Raw genomic sequence first — 23,742 nt, forward strand, 5'->3', positions numbered from 1 at the left:
AGGATGAGAAGTCAAACTACAGACTGGAAGAAAACACTTGCAAACCACACATCTGAAAGGATTAGTCTCTAAAATATAGAAATGACTTTCAAAACTTAACAGTTTTTTTTTTTTAAAGAAGTAATCCAATTAGAAAATGTGCAAAAGGCAAAGAGGCATCTCCCTGAAGAGGATATACAGATGGCAAAATAAATACAAGAAAAAATGTTCAACATCATTAGTTATCCAAGAAATGCAAATTAAAGCCACAATGAGATATCACTGCACATCTATCAGAACAATTACAATAAAAAACAGTGACAACTGCAAATGCTAGAAAGAATGCAGAGGAAGTGGATCCCTCATACACTGCTGATGAGAATGCCAAATGATACAGCCACTCTGGAAAAGGGTTTGAGAGTTTCTTATGAAACTAAACATATAACTACCATATCACCTAGCAATTGCACTCATGAGTATTTATTCTAGAGAAATAAATACTTACGCTCATGCAAAAACCCAAACACAAATGTCTGTGGCAACTTCATTTGTAACCAACAAAAACTGAAAACAACTCAGATATCTTTCAAAAGCTAACAGCTTAAGTAATCTGTTTTATATATATACCAGGGAATACTACATAGCAATAAAAAGGAATGAACATTTAAGACCTCTAACAACGGGAGGGGCACCTGGGTGGCTCAGCTGGTTAAGCATCTGACTCTTGATTTCAGCTCAGGTCATGATCTCAGAGTCGTGAGATGGAGGTCTGTGTTGGGCTCTGCACTCAGGTAGGAGTCTGCTTGTGATTCTCTCTCTCCCTCTCTCTCAGCCCCTCCCCCCACTTCTCTCTCTCAAAGCAAAAACAAAAACACAACAAAAACAAACAAACAAAAAATCCTCTAACAATCAGAATGAATACCCAGAGAATTATGGTAAGTGGAAAACAAGTCAACCCCAGAACATTGCATACTGTACGATTCCATTTATATTACACTTCTTGAAATCACAGAAACTACAGAAATACAGAAGAAATTAAGGGTTGCCTGAGGGTGTGGTGTGGGCATGCAAGGGAAGTGGATATGGCCATAAAAGGTAACATGAGAACCCCCCCCAAAAAAAAGGTAACATGAAAGAACGTTGTGGTAATGAAAATGTTCTGTGTCTTGCTTGTATGAATGTTACTGTCCTGCTTGTGATGTTGTACTATAGTTATGCAAGATGGGAAAGGGCAACTGGGTGAAGGGTACATGGGATCTCTCTGCATTACTTCTTCCTACTGTATTCCTATCATTATCAAAAGGCTAATTCACTTAAACGAGGAACAGCATGAAAGAGAGGAGAAAGATGATTAATAAATGTAAATAATTACGGAAATTCTGCTAAATTCGTACTTACACCTCATTCTAGGTACAAGATTACAGCATTTAAAGAAAACCTACTGCTCTACAGGTCCCTATAATTCTAAGTGGCTTTTCCATATTCTTTGTTTCCAAAAATTACATGTATAAAAATGAAGCATGAGGTAAGAATTTCTTCCACATCTTTCACACATGGGAAAAGGGAATTTTTCAATTCAATGTAATAAGTTTAATAAGGTTAGCTTCTTTGAAGGATTTCTCATTATAAATATGTATCACCAAGAAAGCAATACCTGCTGGGAAAATCAATTTCTGAATATATAAAAGGTCATATTCATGACCCCTCAATAATAGCACGGGCATATGTATATATATATGCAATTAATCTTACTTTAAAATGATAGAGTCAGAGTAATTTTTACATTTGTCTAAAACTGAAAAGTTCCCACTATTTCCATTATAATGTATGGAGATTTATTTCCTCAGGCAATAGAGGCCAAAGGACGCAAGAGGACGTCACCAATCTAGGAGAGCATTTCACTGGAAACCATCTACATACCAGTAAGAGTATACAGATGATTATTCCTCAATTTTTTACCTTCTTTTCTTTGGAAAGAAAATGCTATCAACTATGAAGAAGGTACTTATAATCTGCTCAAAAAGATTCATTAATCAAATTAGCAAAATGTTACACAGTTTATCATTTGGAGGCCCTCCAGGAGATCCCAAATTTTATTCCCCATTTTTAAGCGTTGTGCCCAACTCACAAAGATGCATTCTAAAACGTCTCATGTGGAACTGAGAATGAACTTGCAAATAGAAAAACATTAATAATGGTGATTAAATTACCAAGTAATTTAATAGAAGAAATGCAAGTAGTTCCCTACTTTCGTCCTAACCTGAGGAGTACCTAAAACCCAAAACATAACAAAGTTAAGTCCCCTCACCCAACTTGACTAAAAACAAGTGATATCTTAGGACTAAGTCAAATCTTCAATTTCCAGCATTTTATCTATGTGGTTTTCTTATGTATTATATACATAGATATCAGCCTAAACACAACAAGTATCCAATTTGAGAAAAAAACTGGTGCTTTCAGGATACTAGTGATTCCTACCCTTACATAAATTCCATTAAGTTTAAGAAACCTCCACTTCTGATCAAGAGAGTTGGACTTTCATCCTAGTTTTCTATTCATTTTTCAATAACAATGGCAAAATGACATAAAGACTGGCTTGTGCAAATGAAGAAAAAAAAAACAAAGTTACCATTAACTGATGGAATGATCCAAGGATTAGTTTATTTATTTTTTAATGTTAAGTCTAAGATGCCTATGAGACATCCAATAAAATTATCAAGTAGGCAGGCCCAGGCTAGAGAAAAAAAAATTTGATAAACTAGCATTTAAACCCTGACGCCTAGATGAAACTGCCAGGGAAGGAAGGAAATAGAAGAGACCCAGGGACTGAGTCCTGGCACTGATAAATTGTGGAAATGAGGAGAAAGTAGCAAATATGACTACAAAAAGCAGCCAGAAAGAAGAAAAACCAAGGAGTATGGATCTGTCTTTTATACCATCTTAGGTTCTGGTGACATAAAAAATGAACAATCTCTGCCCTCAAAGTTCCAAGTCTAGTGATGAAGACAAACACGTACAAAAACAATTTGGATGTAACATGTCATCATGTATGTAGAAAACCCCAAGTAATCTACTATAAAGCTCAGAAACCAGGGCGTGATCTTAGGAAAGTTACGGCACACAAGATTATTATGAAAAATCAACAGTATTTCAAGATATTAGAAACAACTAGAAAATGTCAAAAACTCAATCCCATTTGTAGTAACAACCAAAATCATGCCAATCCACAGTGTCTTGGTCTGTTCCAGCTGCTATGACAAAATACAATAGACTACATGGCTTAATAATATTTCTCACAGTTCTGGAGGCTGGAAGTCCAAGATCAGTGTGCCACTGTGGTGGGGTGAGGGCTGCTGACTTCTCTTTGTGTTCTCACATAGCAGAAGGGGGTAAAGCAGCTCTCTCTGGTTTCTTTTATGAGGGCATTAATCCCACTCAGTAGGAACTAATGAACTAATCACCTCCCACAGGCCCCAACTCCTAATATCATCACCTTGAAGGTTAAGTTTCAACATATAAATTTTCAGAAGACACAAACATTCAGTCTATAGAGCAGGGATACACTTTAACAAAATCTTTGCAAATCCTGGTCATTGAAAAACTACAAAGTTACTGGAATAAATTAAAGAAGATGCCAGTATATGAAGATATACCATGTTCATGAATTGAAAGGCTTAATATTGTTAAAATGTCAGTTCTACCCAAAAGTTACCTATTGAATTAGGCAATCCAGTGAAATTCCCAGCAGGCACTTTCTATAGAAATTGACAAGCTGATTCTAAAATTTAAATGGAATGGAAATGACCTAAAAGAGCCAAAGCATTTTTTTTTTTTTTTGGAAAAGCTACACTACCTAACTTCAAGATTTATTATAAAGCCACAGCAATAAAGATAATGTGCCATTGGCAAAAGCACAGAAATACAGACCCATCAACTGACTTCTGACAAAGATGCCAAAGTAAATGATGCTGGAACAACGAGCTATCCAAACAGAAAGAAAATGAACAACAACCCCTTCCTAACACCCAACAAAGAAATGAACAAAATGCATCACAGACCTAAATGTAAGTGCTGAACCCATCAAACTTCTAGAAGAAAACACAAAAGAAAATCTTTGCAATCCTGGGACAGGCAAAGATATTAGATAGAACAATAAAAGCATTAACCCCAAAAGAAAAAAATTATAAACTGGACTTTGCCAAAATTAAAAATTCTGTTCTTCAAATGTCACCATTAAGAAAAAGGAAAGGCAAGCTGCAGATTGATAAAATAATCACAATACATACAATGACAAAGGACTTGTATCCAAACTATATCAAGGATTCTTATCACTCAATAATAATAAGACAAATCTGTACAGAAATGGGCAAAGATTTGAACAGGTCACTCAGAAAAGAAGATACGCAAATGGGCAATAAACACATAAAAAGATGTTCGACATCTTTATGTTCACTATCTTACACCTATTAGAAGAACTAAAATTTAAAAGATTGGCAATACCAAGTGTTGACCAGTATGTGAAAAAAGTAACTAGCTGGAATGTCAATTAGTATAACCACTTTGGAAAACTGGTAGTTACAGCTACCCAATCAATCCACCAGTAAGTATTCTTCCAAGAGAAATGAAAAGATATGTCCAGGGCACCTGGGTGGCTCAGTCAGTTAAGCGTCTGCCTTCGGCTCACATCATAATCTCAGGGTCGTGGGACTGAGCCCCACATGGGGCTCCCTGCTTGGTGGGGAGTCTGCTTCTCCCTCAGCCTCTGCCTCTGCTCCTCCCCCCGACATGTGCATTTTCCCTCTCTCGAATAAATAAATATTTTTTTAAAAAGAAAAGATATGTCCATACAAAGATGTAAACATGAACATTAACAGATTTATTCAAAACAGCCAAAAATCGGAAATAACCCAAACATCCATCAGCAGGTGAGAGGACAAATTGTGATATATCCACATGCTAGAATACTAGTCCACATTAAAAAAGCACAAACAGTATACTAACACATATAGTAATATGGACAAACCTCAAAATCTGACTCAGTGGAAGACGCCAGATAGAAAAGTACAGCGTCTGATTCTATTCATACAAAATCTTAGAAAATGCAGTTTATAGTGAGAGAAAGTGGGTCAGTGGTTTCCTCAGGCCAGGGTTGGGGGAGAAAGGGACTTTCAAGGGGCATGAGGGAACTTTTGAAGGTGAGGAAAATGCTCTGTTTTGATGATGGGAGTGATCTCCTGAGTGCACATGTATCAAAATTCATCAAACTGTACAATGTAAAAGGAAGCAGTTTACACTATGTAAATTATAATGTAATAACTTTATGTTTAAAAGATACAGTGTACTAAAGGTTGTAACAGAAGAATGTACAGATGCAACGGGAGCACATGTCCAGCTGCCCACTCCCACCACCCTTTTTATCATCCTCCAGTCACTGGCAAGAACAGGGGGCAATAAGCCTCCAAGAACCAAGCCACACAACTGCTCGCACCCTTCAGAAAGAATCCTCAGTTGTGACATCTCTAAGTACACGAAGACAATGCCAGGAACTCAGAGATAACTATTACGCAACATGGCACCCAAATTACACAGATGTGAGTATACGACCATGTATCACAAAGATGCAGACAAATGTCTTGAATTAATATTGGAGTTATCTTGCACCCAGGTGACGGTCCACCTCGACAAAACATACTGCATAAAGCATACTGCAAAAGGCTACTCATTAGGCAATCTCCAGAAGACATCAAAAAGCAAAAATGACTAAACCAAGGCCCTTCTGCAGCTACACCATATCATAAGAGGTACAAACAAGAGGTAATAAGAGGTACAAATGCTTTATTACAAATCTCACAACTTAGGGATACTCCCTAACCTATATCCTTAAGTTCAGAGGCCACTGCTAGGGTGGCATGGAACTTCACTATACTCCTTGACTCACGGACATGGCCAAAATACCTAATGATGGTCTTCACATCCAAGCTGTAAAGTGATGAGGGAAAACATCAATGAACCATCCTTCAAACTGTTGGCCACCGCTGCATACCAAGAACATATGAAAATGATGGCACAAGTTTGAGGATACTGAAATGTCATTCAACTAATGCTCTCACAATTGGCAACACTCTGAAAAAGTACATCGACTCGATTTAGCAATCTTCGAATACTGTGTACATAATAAAAGTAATTTCGCTAACAGCACAATTTTTGGCATTAGTAAAATCTTTATTTAATTTGTTAATGGTTTTGGTTTTAGGCAATTATTTATAAAGCAGAGAACACATTTCTGTTTCAAATAAGCCTGATTAAGGATCTCTTAGATCTAAAGCTTTTTAAATTGATTGCTGCAATACTGCTAATGACATCACCTTGTTTTCCTGGAGAATCTCCGTTTCAAGCTAAAGACATTCTTTCTATATTTCTACTTTTAAAATGGAAAAAATGTACATGGTTAAGTATTCCAGCAAAATTTCAAGAGTCATGAAATAAATGAACCACAAAAGGTTTGAAGTGCAACCAAAGTGAAAACACAAAAGAATACTGGGAGGGACGCCCAGCTGGCTCAGTCAGAAGAGCATGCAACTCTTGATCTCGGGATCATGAGTTCGAGCCCCACGCTGGGGGTACAGATTACTTAAAATATATAAATGAACTTAAGAAAAAGAAAAAAAGAATACTAGGAAATAGGGCTCCTGGGTGGCTCAGTCGGTTGAGTGTCCTACTCTTAGTTTCGGCTCAGGTCATGATCTCAGGGTCATGATATTGAGCCCCATGACAGGCTCCACACTCAGCATGGAGTCTGCCTGAGATTCTCTCTTCCGCTCCCTCTGTCCCTTCCCCATTTGTGCTCTCCCTCTCTCTAAATAAATAAATTCTTAAAAAAAAAAAAGAATACTAGGAAATAAAAAAATATAATCCACACCCCCTTATTTGTTCTTTCTCCACCAATACAAATATCCTTCTTTAAAAGAAAACCTAATAAACTGCACTTAAAAACAGCACAATTTGTGGGGCGCCTGGGTGGCACAGCGGTTAATCGTCTGCCTTCGGCTCAGGGCGTGATCCCGGCGTTACGGGATCGAGTCCCACATCAGGCTCTTCCGCTATGAGCCTGCTTCTTCCTCTCCCACTCCCCCTGCTTGTGTTCCCTCTCTCGCTGGCTGTCTCTCTCTGTCGAATAAATAAATAAAATCTTTAAAAAAAAAAAAAAAAAAAAACCAGCACAATTTGTAAAGCAGACATATTGTGCATGTACTCAGTCAACAACTATTTATTAAGAACCCACTGTCCTCCAAGGGCTATTTAAAGTAATAGAAATACAATAGCGAACAACTGCTCTTGTGGAGCTTACAGTTTAGTAATAGAGACAGACAATTTAAAAATTTAACAAATAAAATATGTAACACGCCAGATGGGCATAAATGTTATGTTTAAAAAAAAATGAAGCAGGGGCTCCTGGGTGGCACAGCGGTTAAGCATCTGCCTTCGGCTCAGGGCGTGATCCCGGCGTTCTGGGATCGAGCCCCACATCAGGCTCCCTGCTCCGCTGGGAGCCTGCTTCTTCCTCTCCCACTCCCCCTGCTTGTGTTCCCTCTCTTGCTGGCTGTCTCTCTCTGTCAAATGAATAAATAAAATCTTTAAAAAAAAAAAAATGAAGTAAGAAAGTACTACAGACATGTGGGCCCTTTCACTATGATGATCAAGGCAAGACTCAATGACAAACACGACCTTAGAACAAACAGCTGAGACAGGGAGCCGGCCATATAAACGCCCACGAGAAGAGCTACTGAAGTAAAGAGACTGGACATGATCAAAGTCAGGCAGGTGAAGGACATTAAGAGGTGAAGGTCAACAAAATAAGGTAGTGGACTGAAGGGTGTTACAGACCATGAGGAACCTGAAAAGCCATCATAAGAAATGTGCCTTCTATTGTATTCTATTGGATTGGACTGGATTTAGAGCAAAAGAGGGATAGGAAAAGATTTAGAATTTTTATTTATTTATTTTTTTATAAAAGTTTTTTTTTTTTAAGATTTTATTTATTCGACAGAGATAGAGACAGCCAGCGAGAGAGGGAACACAAGCAGGGGGAGTGGGAGAGGAAGAAGCAGGCTCATAGCGGAGGAGCCTGATGTGGGGCTCGATCCCACAACGCCGGGATCACGCCCTGAGCCGAAGGCAGACGCCTAACCGCTGTGCCACCCAGGTGCCCCAGATTGAGAATTTTTAAAAATCACTTTTAGAGTTCTTAATCTGGTAATGGTAGGAAACAGTTTATATCACATTGCCCTCTTTACAAATGAAAATTATAACCACTAGACAAAATATTTTATTTATTATTTTTTAGAGAGTTGGGGAGGGGCAGAGGGCAAGGGAGAGAGAGAATCCTAAAATAGACTTGCTGCTCAACGCAGAGCCTGACATGGGGCTTGATTTCACGACCCTGAGATCACGACCTGAGCCGAAATCAAGAGCCAGACACTTAACTGACTGAGCCGCCCAGACACCCTCAGACAAAATATTTTAACAACAATGATTTGAAAGCATTGGAGAACAACTAAAAGCAGACAGAAGTTAAGGGAATTCACACAAGGCGAGAGATTCACATTTACAGGAGTTTTGCCAATCCACGCAGCCCGGGTTGCACCAACAAAAAGAAAGCCTCAGATTTGGCTCGATGGGTCAGCAAACTCATTCTAAGGTACTGACCCAAGAAAAATTAAAATATATGTCCACAAAAAGACTTGTACACAAATGTTCACAACAGCCTTATTCACGAGAGCCAGAAACTGGAAACAACCCAAAGGCCCATCAACGGGAGTACGGATAAACAAACTGTGATATTTTTATAGAATGAAATACTCAGCAACCAAAAAAGTGACAGATACAAATAACAACATGAATGAATCCAAAAAAATATCATGTTAAAAGATATGAGTCAGACACATTTATCTGAGTCCATTTACATTGAATCCAAGAACAGACAAAACGAATCTACAGTGATAAAAAGCAAGGGCAAGAGTGGAGGAATCAACACCAGGCATCTTCCTGGTGATGAAAATTTTCTTTATTTTGTTATGGATGGTGATGAAATGGGTGTATATAATTTCTGAACTCATAAACCGAACTCTTAAAATCTGTGCATTTTACTACAGGTAAATTATATTTCAATAAAAAACAATAAATAAATCTAGCAGCATTTAAACCTCGTCAACATTTATACTCAGTCAGTTCCAGCACATGGAAAAAAATACGCCTTTCACTTGATTCATAACATGCCAACAACTAAAGTAACAACAGAGGCAGAAATTCGACTTGTATAAGGGATATAATTACAACAAAATACCTTTCCTATAAATGCAGATGATAATGTTAAATCGTATTTAAATCTTGAAGAAGTGTTCAAATACATATTCACAGCTATATACTCTGTTTCAAGATTCAGCTGCACAAAGTATGCTTTTGCTGCCCTATTCATATAAAGTTATTCATCCATCCTTAGAATTCCAAAAGAAATGAAAAATATGGATATTAAAGAAAATGCTAAAGCAAAATAATACAGTAAATTTTACAAATATCAAATCCAAGTGTCTAATTCCTTATACCCCATATAAAAAACAGGTATTTAACAATAATTGAAGCAAATAATTAGCAGTTACACTTAACAATAAAGTAAACTGGACCCTAATGGCCTAAAGGGGATATATTTTTAAGAATGTTATAGGAACATTATGATCTTAGAAATCTTAGTTATCCATTTTTAAATGGAGATTTCTCAAGAACCTGCAAGAAGATATGAAGAAATTTCACTAGAGTGTACAATGAAATGAGTAAATATGATGAATCAATTCGCCATGTAATTGGTAAACTTAAGAACACTCTTAATAGGAGAAATTCACATTAAACCTACTTCGAACAAATTTAAGTGTCAAATATATATTTAAAAACTCCCAAACAAACATATAAGCGCATTTTAAGAAAAGGAGCAGGTTACTCAGAGCACTTAAAATATGCCTCACATCTATTTCTCATCATCACATCTGTTATTGAGGAGCAGAGTTAACCTGTAATGTAAAATTACTGGGGAGGGGGAAATCATATCATGAATATAAAAATATTCTATAACATCATAGGACACAGAAAAATCACGCAGCTAACACCTAGGTGTTACATGTTACAGCTAAGTGGCTTAGCAGTGTGATTACTTGTGTCAAATCCCAGCTCTGCCACTTCAAGGCCTCAGAAAATAGACAAATACGTCAATAATATCTGAAAGGTAGGTTTTTACATTTAGTAGAGTAGGGATATATGTAAGAGGACCCTAAACAGAATGTTACGAGTAAAAGTGAATACAGGATTCAAGTTCTGTCCGAAGGGAAATTCACAAGTTAATAAATGTTGAAACACAGGCATTATAACAAAAATGAACAGAGAGCCCTGTTTATGAGGACACTGCTGACACAGGCAACGCTGATAAGAGGGAAGAAAACAAAATGCGAATAAGCGGTGGTGACATTTCAGTCTCAAGTCTCCAAAGAGATTAAGATAAAGTATATTTTAAAAAAGAAAGTGAGATGGGATAAAATCTAAAAATCCCTTCAATCACATCTGGCAAAAAGCTACCATTAAGATTAGTTTTTAGTCTGCCTCTCACTTACTGGATCTAAATAATAAAAGACGTGGGGCGCCTGGGTGGCACAGTGGTTAAGCGTCTGCCTTCGGCTCAGGGCGTGATCCCGGTGTTCTGGGATCGAGCCCCACGTCAGGCTCCTCCACTATGAGCCTGCTTCTTCCTCTCCCACTCCCCCTGCTTGTGTTCCCTCTCTCGCTGGCTGTCTCTATCTCTGTCAAATAAATAAATAAAATCTTTAAAAATAAATAAATAAATAAATAAATAAATAAATAAATAAATAAATAAATAAATAAAAAAAGACGAAAAGGAATGTTTTTAAAATTGGAATTAAAAATGAGCGCCTAAGATTTTTAACTTACTACTTAATTGAATCTGACTCTTTGAATCTAGAATTATTACCCACAGATGTTCCACTGCAAACACTGCATTGAGAATTCAGGCGAGTGAGCCCCCTAAATTACCCAAGACTTCAGTCATTGTAAATACACCTTTCGTTCATTACATAAGAAGTCTCTGCCATAGATTTTTATTGCAATTTAAATGACAGGCTCTATTTTCACACATAGCCTAAATAGCTATCAGAGCCAAAAAGAAAGAGAGCATTCGAGCTGCTCAAAGCAGCATGATTTAAAAGGCTTCAGAAACAGATCTGATTCTCATGTCAGCTTCACCACAGACCAAGTGGGGTGAGGTGGTTAAGTTACACTTTATAAGGTTTTATTTTCTTCCTTTTCAAAGATATCGTACATACACACAAAACTATGTAAACCACCCTGCACAGAAAAATTGTGCCAGATACAGGAAAACCATGGAGCTAACATCTAGATGGAAATATCGTATGATGGCGTAGGAGTGTGACAACTGTGTCAACTCTCAGCTCTGCCACCTGCTCAGATGCATGATCCTGAACCAGTTATTTAATCCCTCTAAGCCTCAATTTTATTTTCAACATAAACTATAACTATTAAAAGGGTTTACAAGATACAAAATGCTTAGTAGAGTATTTGGCCCACAATAAACACAAGAAATGTTTGCTATGATCTTAAAAAGAAGAACAAAGCTGGTGGTATCACAATTCCAGATTTCAAGATATACTACAAAGCTATGGTAACCAAAACAGTATGGTACCAGCACAAAAACAGACAGAGAGATCAACAGAACAGAACAGAGAGCCCAGAAAGAAACCCATGCTTATACAGTCAATTAACCTATAACAAAGGAGGCAAGAATAGACAATGGGGACTAGACAATGTCTTCAATAAATGGTGCTGAGCAAGCTGGACAGCAACATGCAAAAGAATGAAACTGGACCACGTTCTTAGACCATACACAAAAATAAACTCAAAATGCATTAAACACTTAAATGTGAAACATGAAACCATAAAATTTCTAGAAGAAAACATAGGCAGTAAATTTTGACATCAGCCACAGCAACATTTTTTTTAGGTATGTCTCTTCGGGCAAGGAAAACAAGAGCAAAAATAAACTACTGGGACTGCATCAAATTAAAAAGCTTTTGCACAGCAAAAGAAACCATCAACAACACGAAAAGACAACCTATTGACTACGAGAAGATATTCACAAGTGATATACCTGATAAGGGGTTAATATCCAAAATATATAAATAACTTATAAAACTCAACATTAAAAACACAATCTGATTAAAAAATGGACAAAGGACTTGAACAGAGATTTTTCCAAAGAAGACCTACATGTGGCCAACAGTTATGTGAAAAGACACTCATTATCATTCATCATCAGAGAAATACAAATCAAAACCACAGTAAGATATCACCTTACACCTGTCAGAATGGTGAGAATCAAAAAAAGACAGTAACAAAGCAAGGATGCAGAGAATAAGGAACCCTCCTGCACTGCTAGTGGGAATGTCAACTGGTGCAGCCACTGTGGAAAATAGTAGGAGGTTCCTCAACAAATTAAAAATAGAGAGGCGCCTGGCTGGCTCAGCTGGTAGAGTATGCAACTCTCTCTTTTTTTTAAGATTTTATTTATTTATTTATTTGAGAGAGAGAGAGAGAGAGAGCAAGAGCGCACAAGCAGGCAGAGGCACAGAGGGAGAGGGAGAAACACAGTCCCCACTGAACAGGGAGTCCGATGCGGGGCTTGATCCCATGACCCCAGGATCATGACCTGAACTGAAGGCAGACACTTAACTGACTGAGCCCCCAGGCGCCCCTAGAGTATGTGACTCTTGATTTCAGGGTCGTGAGTTCAAGCTCCTCATTAGGTGTAGAGCTTACTTAAAAAAAAAAGAATTAAAAGTAGAAATACCATATGATTCAGTAATTTTTTGGGTACTTACCCAAAGAAAATGAAAACATTAATTTGAAAACATATATGCACCCCTATGTTTATTGCAGCATTCTTTACGAGCCAAGATATGGAAGCAACATAAGTGTCCACTGACAGAGGAATGGACAACGAAGACATGGTATATACACATACATCGTAATATTACTCAGCATCAAAAAGAATGAGAACTTACCATTTGCAACAATATGAAGAGACCTGGAGAGTATTATACTAAGTGAAATAACTCAGATGCAGAAAGACAAATAGGATTGCACTTAAATATGGCATCTAAAAATAAAAAAGAATGAATAAACAAACAAAAAGCAGAAACAGACCCATAAATACAGAGGATACACTGATGGTTGCAAGAGGGATGGAAAGGTGGGCGATGGGCAAAATGGGTGAAGGGGAGTGGGAGGTACAGACTTACACTTATGGAATAAGTTATAGGCATACAAGGTACAGCACAGGGAATAGAGTCAATGGTATTGTAATAGTGTTGTATGGTGACAGATGGTGGTACACTCGGGGTGACCACAGCGTAATACATAGAATTGTGAAATCACTATGTTGTACACCTGAAACTAAAGTAACACTGTGTGTCAACTCTACTTCAACAAAAAAGAAAGTGTGCTATCATTACATTAGTTAAGCATTTAAGGTATTAAAATAAAATAATGTGGGGCACCTGGGTGGTGCTGTCAGTTAAGCATCTGACTCTTGGTTTCTGCTCAGGTCATGATCTCAGGGTCCAGAGATCGAGCCCCACAAAGGGCTCCACACAAGTGTGGAGTCTGCTTGAGATTCTCCCTCTCCTTTGCCCCTCCCACTAGTGTTGTCTCTCTTTCTCTCTCTCTCTCTCTAAAAATAAATAAATACATCTTAGAAAAATATAATGTATTAGCTATCCTCTCATATACTCTTATTGGCAAAAAGGGAATTTTCTGCGTTCTCAAGGGAATAACATACAATTAATCAAGTCCTTATAACTTCTTGAGTGCATATTTTATATGACAACTGATTAAAACACTTCTTGGATGTCAAGATAATACAACATAATTTGGATAAGAAATACTACTTTCCAGGGGTGCCTGGAAAGCGCAGTCATTAAAGTGTCTGCCTTCGGCTCAGGGCGTGATCCCAGCGTTATGGGATCGAGCCCCACATCGGGCTCCTCCGCTATGAGCCTGCTTCTTCCTCTCCCACTCCCCCTGCTGTGTTCCCTCTCTCGCTGGCTGTCTCTGTCAAATAAATAAATAAAATCTTTAAAAAATAAATAAATAAATAAAAGAAAAGAAAAGAAAAGAAAAAAGAAAAACTATCATCCAGAGGACACTGAAAAATTACACACCAGTGGAAGTAGAAAAAAGAAATATTCAAGTACAGTACTTGAATAAATTCAAGAAAAAATGGACCCTATGAAAGAAAATCATATAAATAGAATACAGGCAAATATTAAATGGCAAGTGGAGCTTTTTATAAATTGAAATGGTTGAAAGAAGAACTTCAGGGACACAGAAACCTAAAATCTGTACAGGATGTAGGGAAAAGTAGAAATTTAAATGATGAAACATGAAGCCATGATGTGGAGGGCGCCTGAGAACACTTAGAATGCAGAGTTCAAAAAAAAAAAAAAAAAAAGGAGAGAAATGACAATAATAAAGGGGGAACTCTAACAACCTGTAGCTAACATTATACTTAATGGTAAGAGACTGAACCCTTTCCCTCTGGGAACAAGGCGGAGCAGCTGGCTGGCTCAGTCGGTGCAGCGAGCGACTCTTGATCTTGGGGTCATGAGATCGAGCACCAGGTCAGGTGTACAGATCATTTAAAAAGAAAATTTTAAAAATAAATAAAAAGGGGGGCGCATGGGTGACTCAGTCGTTAAGTGTCTGCCTTCGGCTCAGCAGGAAGCAGGAAGTCTGCTTCTCCCTCCCCCTCTGCTTGTGTTCACTCTCTCGCTAGGTCTCTATCAAATAAATTAAAAAATCTTTTTAAATAAATATATAAAAAGGGGCACCTGGGTGGCTCAGTCGGTTAAGCATCTGCCTTCAGCTTGGGTCATGATCCCAGGGTCCTGGGATGGAGCCCCACATTGGGCTCCCTGCTCAGCACGGTGTATACTTCTCCCTCTCTCTTTCTCTCTCTCTCTCCCTCTGCCCCTCCCCCTGCTCGTGCTCTCTTGCTCACTTTCTCTCTCTCCCAAAATAAAATAAAATCTTTTAATTAATAAGTAAATAAATAAATAAATAAATAAAATACTAGAAACAAGGTAGGATGTTTGGGCTTATGAGTCCTACTTAACATCATATTAAAAGTCCTACCCAGTGCAATACGGCAAATAAAAACAATTAAAAGCTGAAAACAAATAAAAGCTGAACAGACTGAAAAAGAAGAAATGAACTGTCTCTATTCATGGACAACATAACTATCTAGAAAGAAAATCACAAGGAATCCACAAAAAAACTGCTATAACTAATTAACGAGTTTACCAAGGTCACAGAATACAAGGTCAACATACAAAAATCAATTGTGTTTCTATATACTAGGAATAAACAACTAAAAACCAAAATTTTTAAAACAGTACCATTTACAACAACTCCAAAAGCAAGAAATACTTAGGCACAAGTCTAATAAAATAGGTGCAGGATCTGTATGCTGAAAAATGAACGAAAGTGATATAAGAAATCAAAGAGAACCTAAAAAAATTGAGAGTTATACTCAATACTGCTAAGAAGCCATTTCTCCACAAAGTGATCTAGAAGTTAAACATAACCTCAATCAATATTCTTGTAGATCTAGAAAAGCTGCTTTTCAGATTTATATGAAAAGTCGGGGCGCCTGGGTGGTGCAGTCGTTAAGCGTCTGCCTTCGGCTCAGGGCGTGATCCCAGCGTTATGGGATCGAGCCCCAAATCAGGCTCTTCCGCTATGAGCCTGCTTCTTCCTCTCCCACTCCCCCTGCTTGTGTTCCCTCTCTCGCTGGCTGTGTCTATCTCTGTCAAATAAATAAATAAAATCTTAAAAAAAAAAAAGAAAGAAAGAAAAGTCAAAGAAACTAGAATATGCAAAACAATTATGAAAAAAGCCCCAAAGTCAGCAGACACACAACACCTGATTTTAAGGCTTACTACAAAGCTACAGTAATTAAGGCAGTATGATACTGTCATAAAGACAGACACAGGGGCGCCTGGGTGGCTTGGTCATTAAGCGTCTGCCTTCAGCTTAGGGCGTAATCCTGGCATTCTGGGATCGAGCCCCACATCAGGCTCCTCTGCTGGGAGCCTGCTTCTTCCTCTCTCACTCCCCCTGCCTGTGTTCCCTCTCTCGCTGGCTGTCTCTCTCGCTGTCAAATAAATAAAATCTTTAAAAAAAAAAAAAAAGACAGACACAGAGATCAACCGAACCAAACACATAGTCCAGAGAAAGACCCACACAAATATGTCAAATGATTTTTGACAAAGGGACCAAGGCAATTCAGTGACAAAAGGATGTTATCAACAAATTATGCTGCACGTGTATAAATGAACATCTAAAATGAACACCTATAAGCAGAAAAAAGGAAATGTAATCTGCACCTTACACCAAATGAACTCAAGATGGATCTTAGAGCTCAATGCAAAACATAAACCTATAAAACAGAAGAAACCAAAAGAGGAAATCTTTGTGACATTGCATTAGGCTACAAATTCTTAGATACAAAACCAAAAGCAGGATCGATAAAAGAAATTAATTGATAAGTCAAACTTCATCAGAATTAAAAGCTTTTATTCTGCAAAAGCCACTTCTAAGAAAATGAAAAGGAAAGCTATGGACGAGGAGAAAATATGTGCAAACCCCACTGGGGAAAGGACACACACCCAGGATATATATAGAACTCAAAAACTCAATAGAAGGAAAACAAACACCCTCCCCACATTTTAATAACCCAGAACAAAAACATTCGCATGCATTTCCATATGCTGGGATTTACACCTGACTGTCCTTTAGATTACTATCCTGGAACTTGTCACAGTGTGTAAATAACAGACAAGAAGATCTGAACAGATGCTTTACCCATGAAGATATATGGAGACAAGTCAGCACATAAAAAGATCATCCACATAATTTATTATTAGGAAAACACAAATTAAAAACACGAAATACCACTACAAACCTCAGGATAGCTTTGATAAAAGCCACGGACAATACCAAGTGCTGACGGGGTACAGGAAATTCCACAGAATGCCGGGGAGAATGCACAATAATCCCGATCCTTCACAGATCCTTACAGGAAATCGAAGAGGAGGGAGAACATTTCCCAGCTCGTTTTGCAATGCCGGTTTCACCCTGATACCGTCAAAGACATCACCAGGAAATCACAGGCTGATCTCTCTTATGAACACAGACGGAAAAAAAAATTTTTTTTTTAATTTATTTGACACAGAGAGAGACAGCCAGCGAGAGAGGGAACACAAGCAGAGGGAGAGGGAGAAGTAGGCTTCCCGCTGAGCAGGGAGCCCGATGCGGGGCTCGATCCCAGGACCCTGAGATCATGACCTGAGCCGAAGGCAGACGCCTAACGACTGAGCCACCCAGGTGCCCCAAGATGGAAAAATGTTTAACAAAATATTAGCAAGTCAAATAGCAGCCTAAAAAAAGGATGATACTCCACACGCAAGTGACACTGATCCCAGGAATACGGAGTGGGCTGTAAACCCGAAGATCAGTTGTGGAATAGAACCTACTAAGAGTAAAAGGTCAAAATCCCTATGATCCTCTTAACCTCCACTGACTAAAGGTTACTGAAGAGCTCTGAAACGCTGCTCTTATTTTATATTTGTCTCCCGGTGTTGACTTTGTTCACTAACTGGTGCTCAACAAACACTGAGTACGTTCCGCTAGGCACTAACACAGACTCACAAAAACAAACCAATGCCGTGATTCAGTAAAAATGTAGGAAGTCCTACACACAGGTACACAGTTAACAAGAAAAACCAACTCTGCCCCAGTACTCAGAAAAACAAAAAAAAAGGAGGACTGTCTCATTCCTATTCTGAAGTTACAGAGGCATATTTGAAACTGGCCACTACAACGAATTCACACTGCGGTAGCCAATATGCCTGGAAGTAATTTTATAGGAATATTGTACACACTCTTTCTTTTTCCTGACCACCTCTCTAACAAAACATTACCACCTTTAAACCCCTTACGGTACAACAATGCCATTCTCGCTGAGTAACAGCTGGGGAGGGTAGTAGAATCCTATACCTTGTGGGGAGCAAGAATCCTCTGCCTGAATTTTTCAACGGTTTCTTGACCCATGGAAGACCAAGTGTTGCCGAACGCTTCTGCTTTGTCTTGTTGGAGGTGAATGGCCTCTAACTGCTGTTGCAGGGCTGCCGGCTTCACGTTGTGATATACTGCCTATGCAAAAGAAAAAAGACCACATATAACCCCAATGTACATACAGAGACCTCGGATTATAATCAAATACAAAATTATTTTAAAATGATTTAAATCAAAAGAATACTTCCTATTCCTATGGTAGATGTTTTTGCTTATTTTACCAATAATAATATACATAACTGCAAGATGCAGTGTAGCCTAAATTATTCAGGCTTCCATTTCAACACTTCCATTGTTGCCTGTGTTTTAAGTGATCCTAAGTCCACTCAATGCAAAAACTTCTTCTCTGCTTTCGCAACGTAAATGGTACCCCAATTAAAATATCATTTCCTGATTTTACTTAATGATTTCAAAGAAATGTTTCAGGGCACCTGAGTGGTTCAGTTGCTTAAGTATCTCCCTTGGGCTCCAGTCATGATCTCAGGGTCCTGGGATTGAGCCCCGCATCGGGCTCCCTGCTCAGTGGGGAGTGTGCTTGAGATTCTCTCTCTCCCTCTGCCCATTCCACACACCACGCCCCCCCCCCGGCTTATGCTGTGTCTCAAATAAATAATCTTTAAAACAAACGAAAAACAAGGAAGTGTACGACAACTAACAAAAATTTTGCCAAGAAGCACTTTCTCAAAACTACCTTCATCTACCAGATCCCTAGGTAATATATAACAAAACATTATAAACATTTCTAATAACATCTGTTCTATTTCTTAACATCATTCTGGAACAACTTCCTTGTAAACCCCATGTTTCTCTGTCCGACTTGATTACCCCTTACTACTAGTGAAAGCTCCCCAGGGTTAAGAATAGTAGTCGTCTGGGGCGCCTGGGTGGCACAGCGGTTAAGCGTCTGCCTTCGGCTCAGGGCGTGATCCCGGCGTTCTGGGATTGAGCCCCACATCAGGCTCCTCTGCTGTGAGCCTGCTTCTTCCTCTCCCACTCCCCCTGCTTGTGTTCCTTCTCTCGCTGGCTGTCTCTATCTCTGTCGAATAAATAAATAAAATCTTTAAAAAAAAAACGAATAGTAGTCGTCTTTATGATCTGCAATCTGTACAAGGCTGTATGGAGTCAATGCCCGGGAGCTTGTCTTCCTAACAATATCTGTTCACTAGAAGGCTCATGAAGCTACAATACCATTTAAACTTTTATTTCACCAATGTTCTACCAAGTCAACCTTCAGGAATTTATGGACACTCTCCTTTAAGCCCAGCAATGTGCTAGGTTTATAGAAGATGAGGTAAAAGGCATGATAGGTCCCTCACAAATTCAAAAGCTAGGCAAGGCTGACACACAGGAAATGATGAAAGACTAACAACGTGCTCCACTCTGATGAGCCCCTTGGGGGTCATGGCGGCAGTGAGAGGAGATGGGACTCGAACAAAAACTTAATGCACCAAACACAGACAAAAGCGAAGGAAGCAAAATGGCGGCTCAGTAGAAGAACTAGTATGACAAAAGGCCCTCTGACAACAACTTCTCTTCTAAATGTTTTATTTATCATCCTAAAGAAATCCCCCAAAATCACTGATTAAAGTTCTTAAATAAGAGGTGTTCATTTCTCCAAGTTATCATACCAAGTAACAACAAATGAAAACGTTTGATACCCATCTCAAGTCAATGAAGTCTTGATTCATGCTGTCAAATAGTTTACTCAAGCTACTCAACATTCATATTATTTTGAATACACTACTGTAGAAAAAAAACATACATTCAATTTATTTTTACTACGGTAAAATTCTCAATTAGAATATATTCACATCTTCCATCTGCACACTTTTTTGAAGAAATAAAACGTTATAGCTATCATAACAGTACAAATCTGCAGTAAACAAACCATGGTTAGGAAGTTTGGGGCACTGGGAATACCTGTTCTAAAATAAACGATATTGTTTCAAGAACCAGGTGAAGATCTTGTTTCTCTAGAGAAAATGCAGCCTGAAGTTTTTCTTCTTCTTCTTCACTGAAACTGTTCTCGGCCTACAACATAAAAAGCAAGCTATTAGCACACGTTCAGGTATTCAAAACTTAGATACCGGACACAAGAGTCCCTGAAGATTCGTGTATTCATACATGGATGAGAAACTGAAAGAAAAAGCGAATCCAGGGTGAAAGAAAGTGATGTGTTAGTAAATTTCAATATCTCAAAATCACAGTACAATTCGGTATTTGGATCACGCCAAATCAAGCTCATTTTAAATAAAAAAAACCATTATTTTAAGTTCTATGACTTACAGGAAGTGGAAACTAACAGTAAATACCAAAAGAAATGGACATTTAGAAAAAACAATACTAGAAGGTAAAACCCCAAAATGTGAATAATAATTAATAGTAATGTCCATCTTCCTCGAACATATTTACTGAGTATTTATTCTGTGCTACAGAGAAAGTTCATGTCAAGTACACCAATACTCTAGTCAGAAAGGCACATAAAAACAAATAGTTATTCAAGTAATTTTCATTTTCAGGAGTTCTGCAAAAATGTGGGTTATTACAAGAGCAACTATAAAGCAGGAAAGTCCGTCTTTTTTATAATTTTAATACGTTTCCCAGAACTTCCACATTATGCACTGTTAATTTTATAACCAATGTATCAAAGAAGACAGTTAGCCATCTGAGTAGAACCTCTGACTACTCTCCTTTCTTTCATATCCAAAATCATCTCCTTGATCTAAAGACATTGGTTTATTAAGCAGGAAAAATGTACACTAGTAGAACAACTTTAAAATAGTAAAAACTAGGGGCGCCTGGGTGGCACAGCGGTTAAGCGTCTGCCTTCGGCTCAGGGCGTGATCCCGGCGTTCTGGGATCGAGCCCCACATCAGGCTCCTCCGCTATGAGCCTGCTTCTTCCTCTCCCACTCCCCCTGCTTGTGTTCCCTCTCTCGCTGGCTGTCTCTATCTCTGTCAAATAAATAAAATCTTTAAAAAAAAAAAAATACTAAAAACTAAAAACATCCTAAAACACCTTGCCCTACGGCGGCCTCTCCCTAACAGCAACATGGAGAAATTTCAGAAGTTCCACGAGTCCCTGCCTTGACAGCTTAGGACGACGTACACCCTACATGGCTGTTGAACCAAAGCGGCATCGGAACTTGAAGCTAGCATATTTGGGGAGGCCGGTCGCCAGAACTCCCAGTCCCTACTACCTGTTTTATGCCTGAGAAAATCATGAACCCAATCTGGCCAAAATGCCCAGCACTTACCTCAGCAGCAATGTTTTGACTTACAAGTTTCAGAATTTCTGTGACTACCATACATCTTCTTGAAATAATGACCTATGGTACCAGATTTTATCAATATGAGGAATATAATAACAGTGATACATATATAATCACTGAATCACATGTGGCATTAAATTCAATGGATATTTATAATTTAACTTGCAAGTTAGTCAATCTGATTCCTTTTAACACACATCGAATAAGCTGCTTCAACAAAATAGTAATAAGTGATCGAGCAGGTAGAAAAATAAACTTCAGTGTCCCCAGTATGTACAAGGAAGGGAGATTTTTTAAAGTGATATAGACCAAAAAAAAAAAAAGAGAGAGAGAGACATTCTTGAGATTTTCAAGGACACTATATTAATAAAGTGGTTTGGAGTGAAGAGGTACAAGGGACTATTTATCTTCCCCCGTCCACTGGAACACCAGGCAAGCAACCTTAAAATATGGCAGAGCTTAAAATATGGGAGCAAAAGAGCCAACAGAGAACACAGCCACACACAAAGTTCCAAACATGTAGTCAACACCTTGCTCCAAAAACAACCTTGGGTAGATAAATATTAAACATTAAGTACCTCTCTTTGCTTCCAAAAAAGCAGCAATTTCCCTTATTTCTGTCTACCAAAAGCAACCCACACATATCTGGGAGTAAAAGAGAAGGTAAAAGAGACACATTCTTTTTTTATCCTCTCAATGGGGAAAAATTAAGGCCCAGGTTTATAAAATTAGAAAGCAAGTGTTCAGGGGCGCCTGGGTGGCGCAGCGGTCTGCCTTCGGCTCAGGGCGTGATCCCGGCGTTATGGGATCGAGCCCCACGTCAGGCTCCTCCGCTAGGAGCCTGCTTCTTCCTCTCCCACTCCCCCTGCTTGTGTTCCCTCTCTCGCTGGCTGTCTCTGTCTCTGTCTCTGTCGAATAAATAAATAAAATCTTAAAAAAAAAAAAAAAAAAAAAGAAAGCAAGTGTTCAAGAAACTCATATTTTAAAAATGGAAAGTGAATGTTAATTTTTTCTTCATGTTTAAAGGGAATATGCCATAAATATATATACACAAGCAGAAAGGAAAAACAGCACGTAAAGAATATACGGTAGTACTACATGGATTCACATGGAATGATCTCTGATAAAAGTAATAAGCGACGGAGGTATAGGAAAACACAGAAACTCTTTATTTCCATATGTATGCACATCTGTATTTATTAATACATGGAAAAAGATCTGCAATAAAAACCAAATTGTTACGGGTCAAATGCTCCTTTGCGCACGACTCTCCTGCACACAAGACATTTAAAGTCCTGGGCACTAAACGCCAGCAGGACCCTCCGTAGGCTGTAACAGCCGAGAAAAATTCTGAGGCATTTCTATAGGCTGAGGTTCACACTTGTGATTGTCCTTTATGCTGACATAACGAGATTTCACTGTGTCATAATGTGGGAAAACAGAGGTACCCACAAGTGAATCTATCAAATAAAAGAACTTTTATTTTAAGCTTTTGAAAGCAATCTTTCTGAAATGTAGAGCACCCATTCTAGACTTTCGTAAACAAAGTATATCGGATTAAACTCATTTCTTATGATGAGTCAGGTCACAATTATGAGCATCAGAATTCTGTGGTACAGGATCATAAAAAACTCCTAAGATACACTGATGATTTTTCACTTCAGAAAAAAACCCTCAGATTTCTCGGCATTTCAATTTCTTGAGTCTAAGTTTCCTAATTCTCCCACTTTATGCCATGATCAGCCATCAATTCTTGAAACTGCCTACATGCCCATCACAGGCGCTTCTTCGTTCCCCAGTTGGCTGGGTCTAGTCTGCCATGGCCAGGAACCCAGAGAGCTGATCTCTCAGAATGAGATATACAGCACAGTTACATCAACAGGCTTTGTGTAATGACCTACGAGTCTCTCCAGTGGAGCAAAGTACATGAGTCTTTCTAATTGCATGAGTTGTGAAAGCCATTTTTTTTTTTAACTCAGAGGCCATAAATTGTTGTCTCTAAGTCCTCAGCTATGGAAGTTACTCTGACTTCTGTCAGTGTTTTCCAGTGCAGACTCTATTAGCATGCTGGACAGGGCAATTTGGGCGGGACTGTTCTGCACGTTGCAAGACATTTAGTTCCTGGGCATTAAATGCCAGCAGCACCCTCCACACATTGTAAAAACCCCCCAAAACTTCCCATGTATTTCTATATGCTAGGATGAGAAAAGAAGATGAACAGT

At 38.5% G+C, this 23,742-nt stretch overlaps 1 protein-coding gene across 1 annotated transcript in view; it reads right to left on the reverse strand.

Annotated features, from left to right (window-relative positions):
- COMMD10 (COMM domain containing 10) overlaps positions 1 to 23,742 on the reverse strand; it is a 196,300-nt gene that overhangs the window by 168,269 nt on the left and 4,289 nt on the right. The window contains exons 3-4 of the mRNA XM_045794882.2: positions 20,170 to 20,280; positions 18,172 to 18,327 (exon numbers count right to left, since the gene is read on the reverse strand). Coding sequence (XP_045650838.2) covers positions 18,172 to 18,327; positions 20,170 to 20,280 — 267 coding nt within the window. The remainder of the gene's footprint in view (positions 1 to 18,171; positions 18,328 to 20,169; positions 20,281 to 23,742) is intronic.

Source organism: Ursus americanus, chromosome 5 (genome assembly GCF_024610735.1).
Source record: "Ursus americanus isolate L20-20 chromosome 5, mUrsAme1.1.p, whole genome shotgun sequence".
In the NCBI taxonomy this organism is placed as follows: Eukaryota; Metazoa; Chordata; class Mammalia; order Carnivora; family Ursidae; genus Ursus; species Ursus americanus.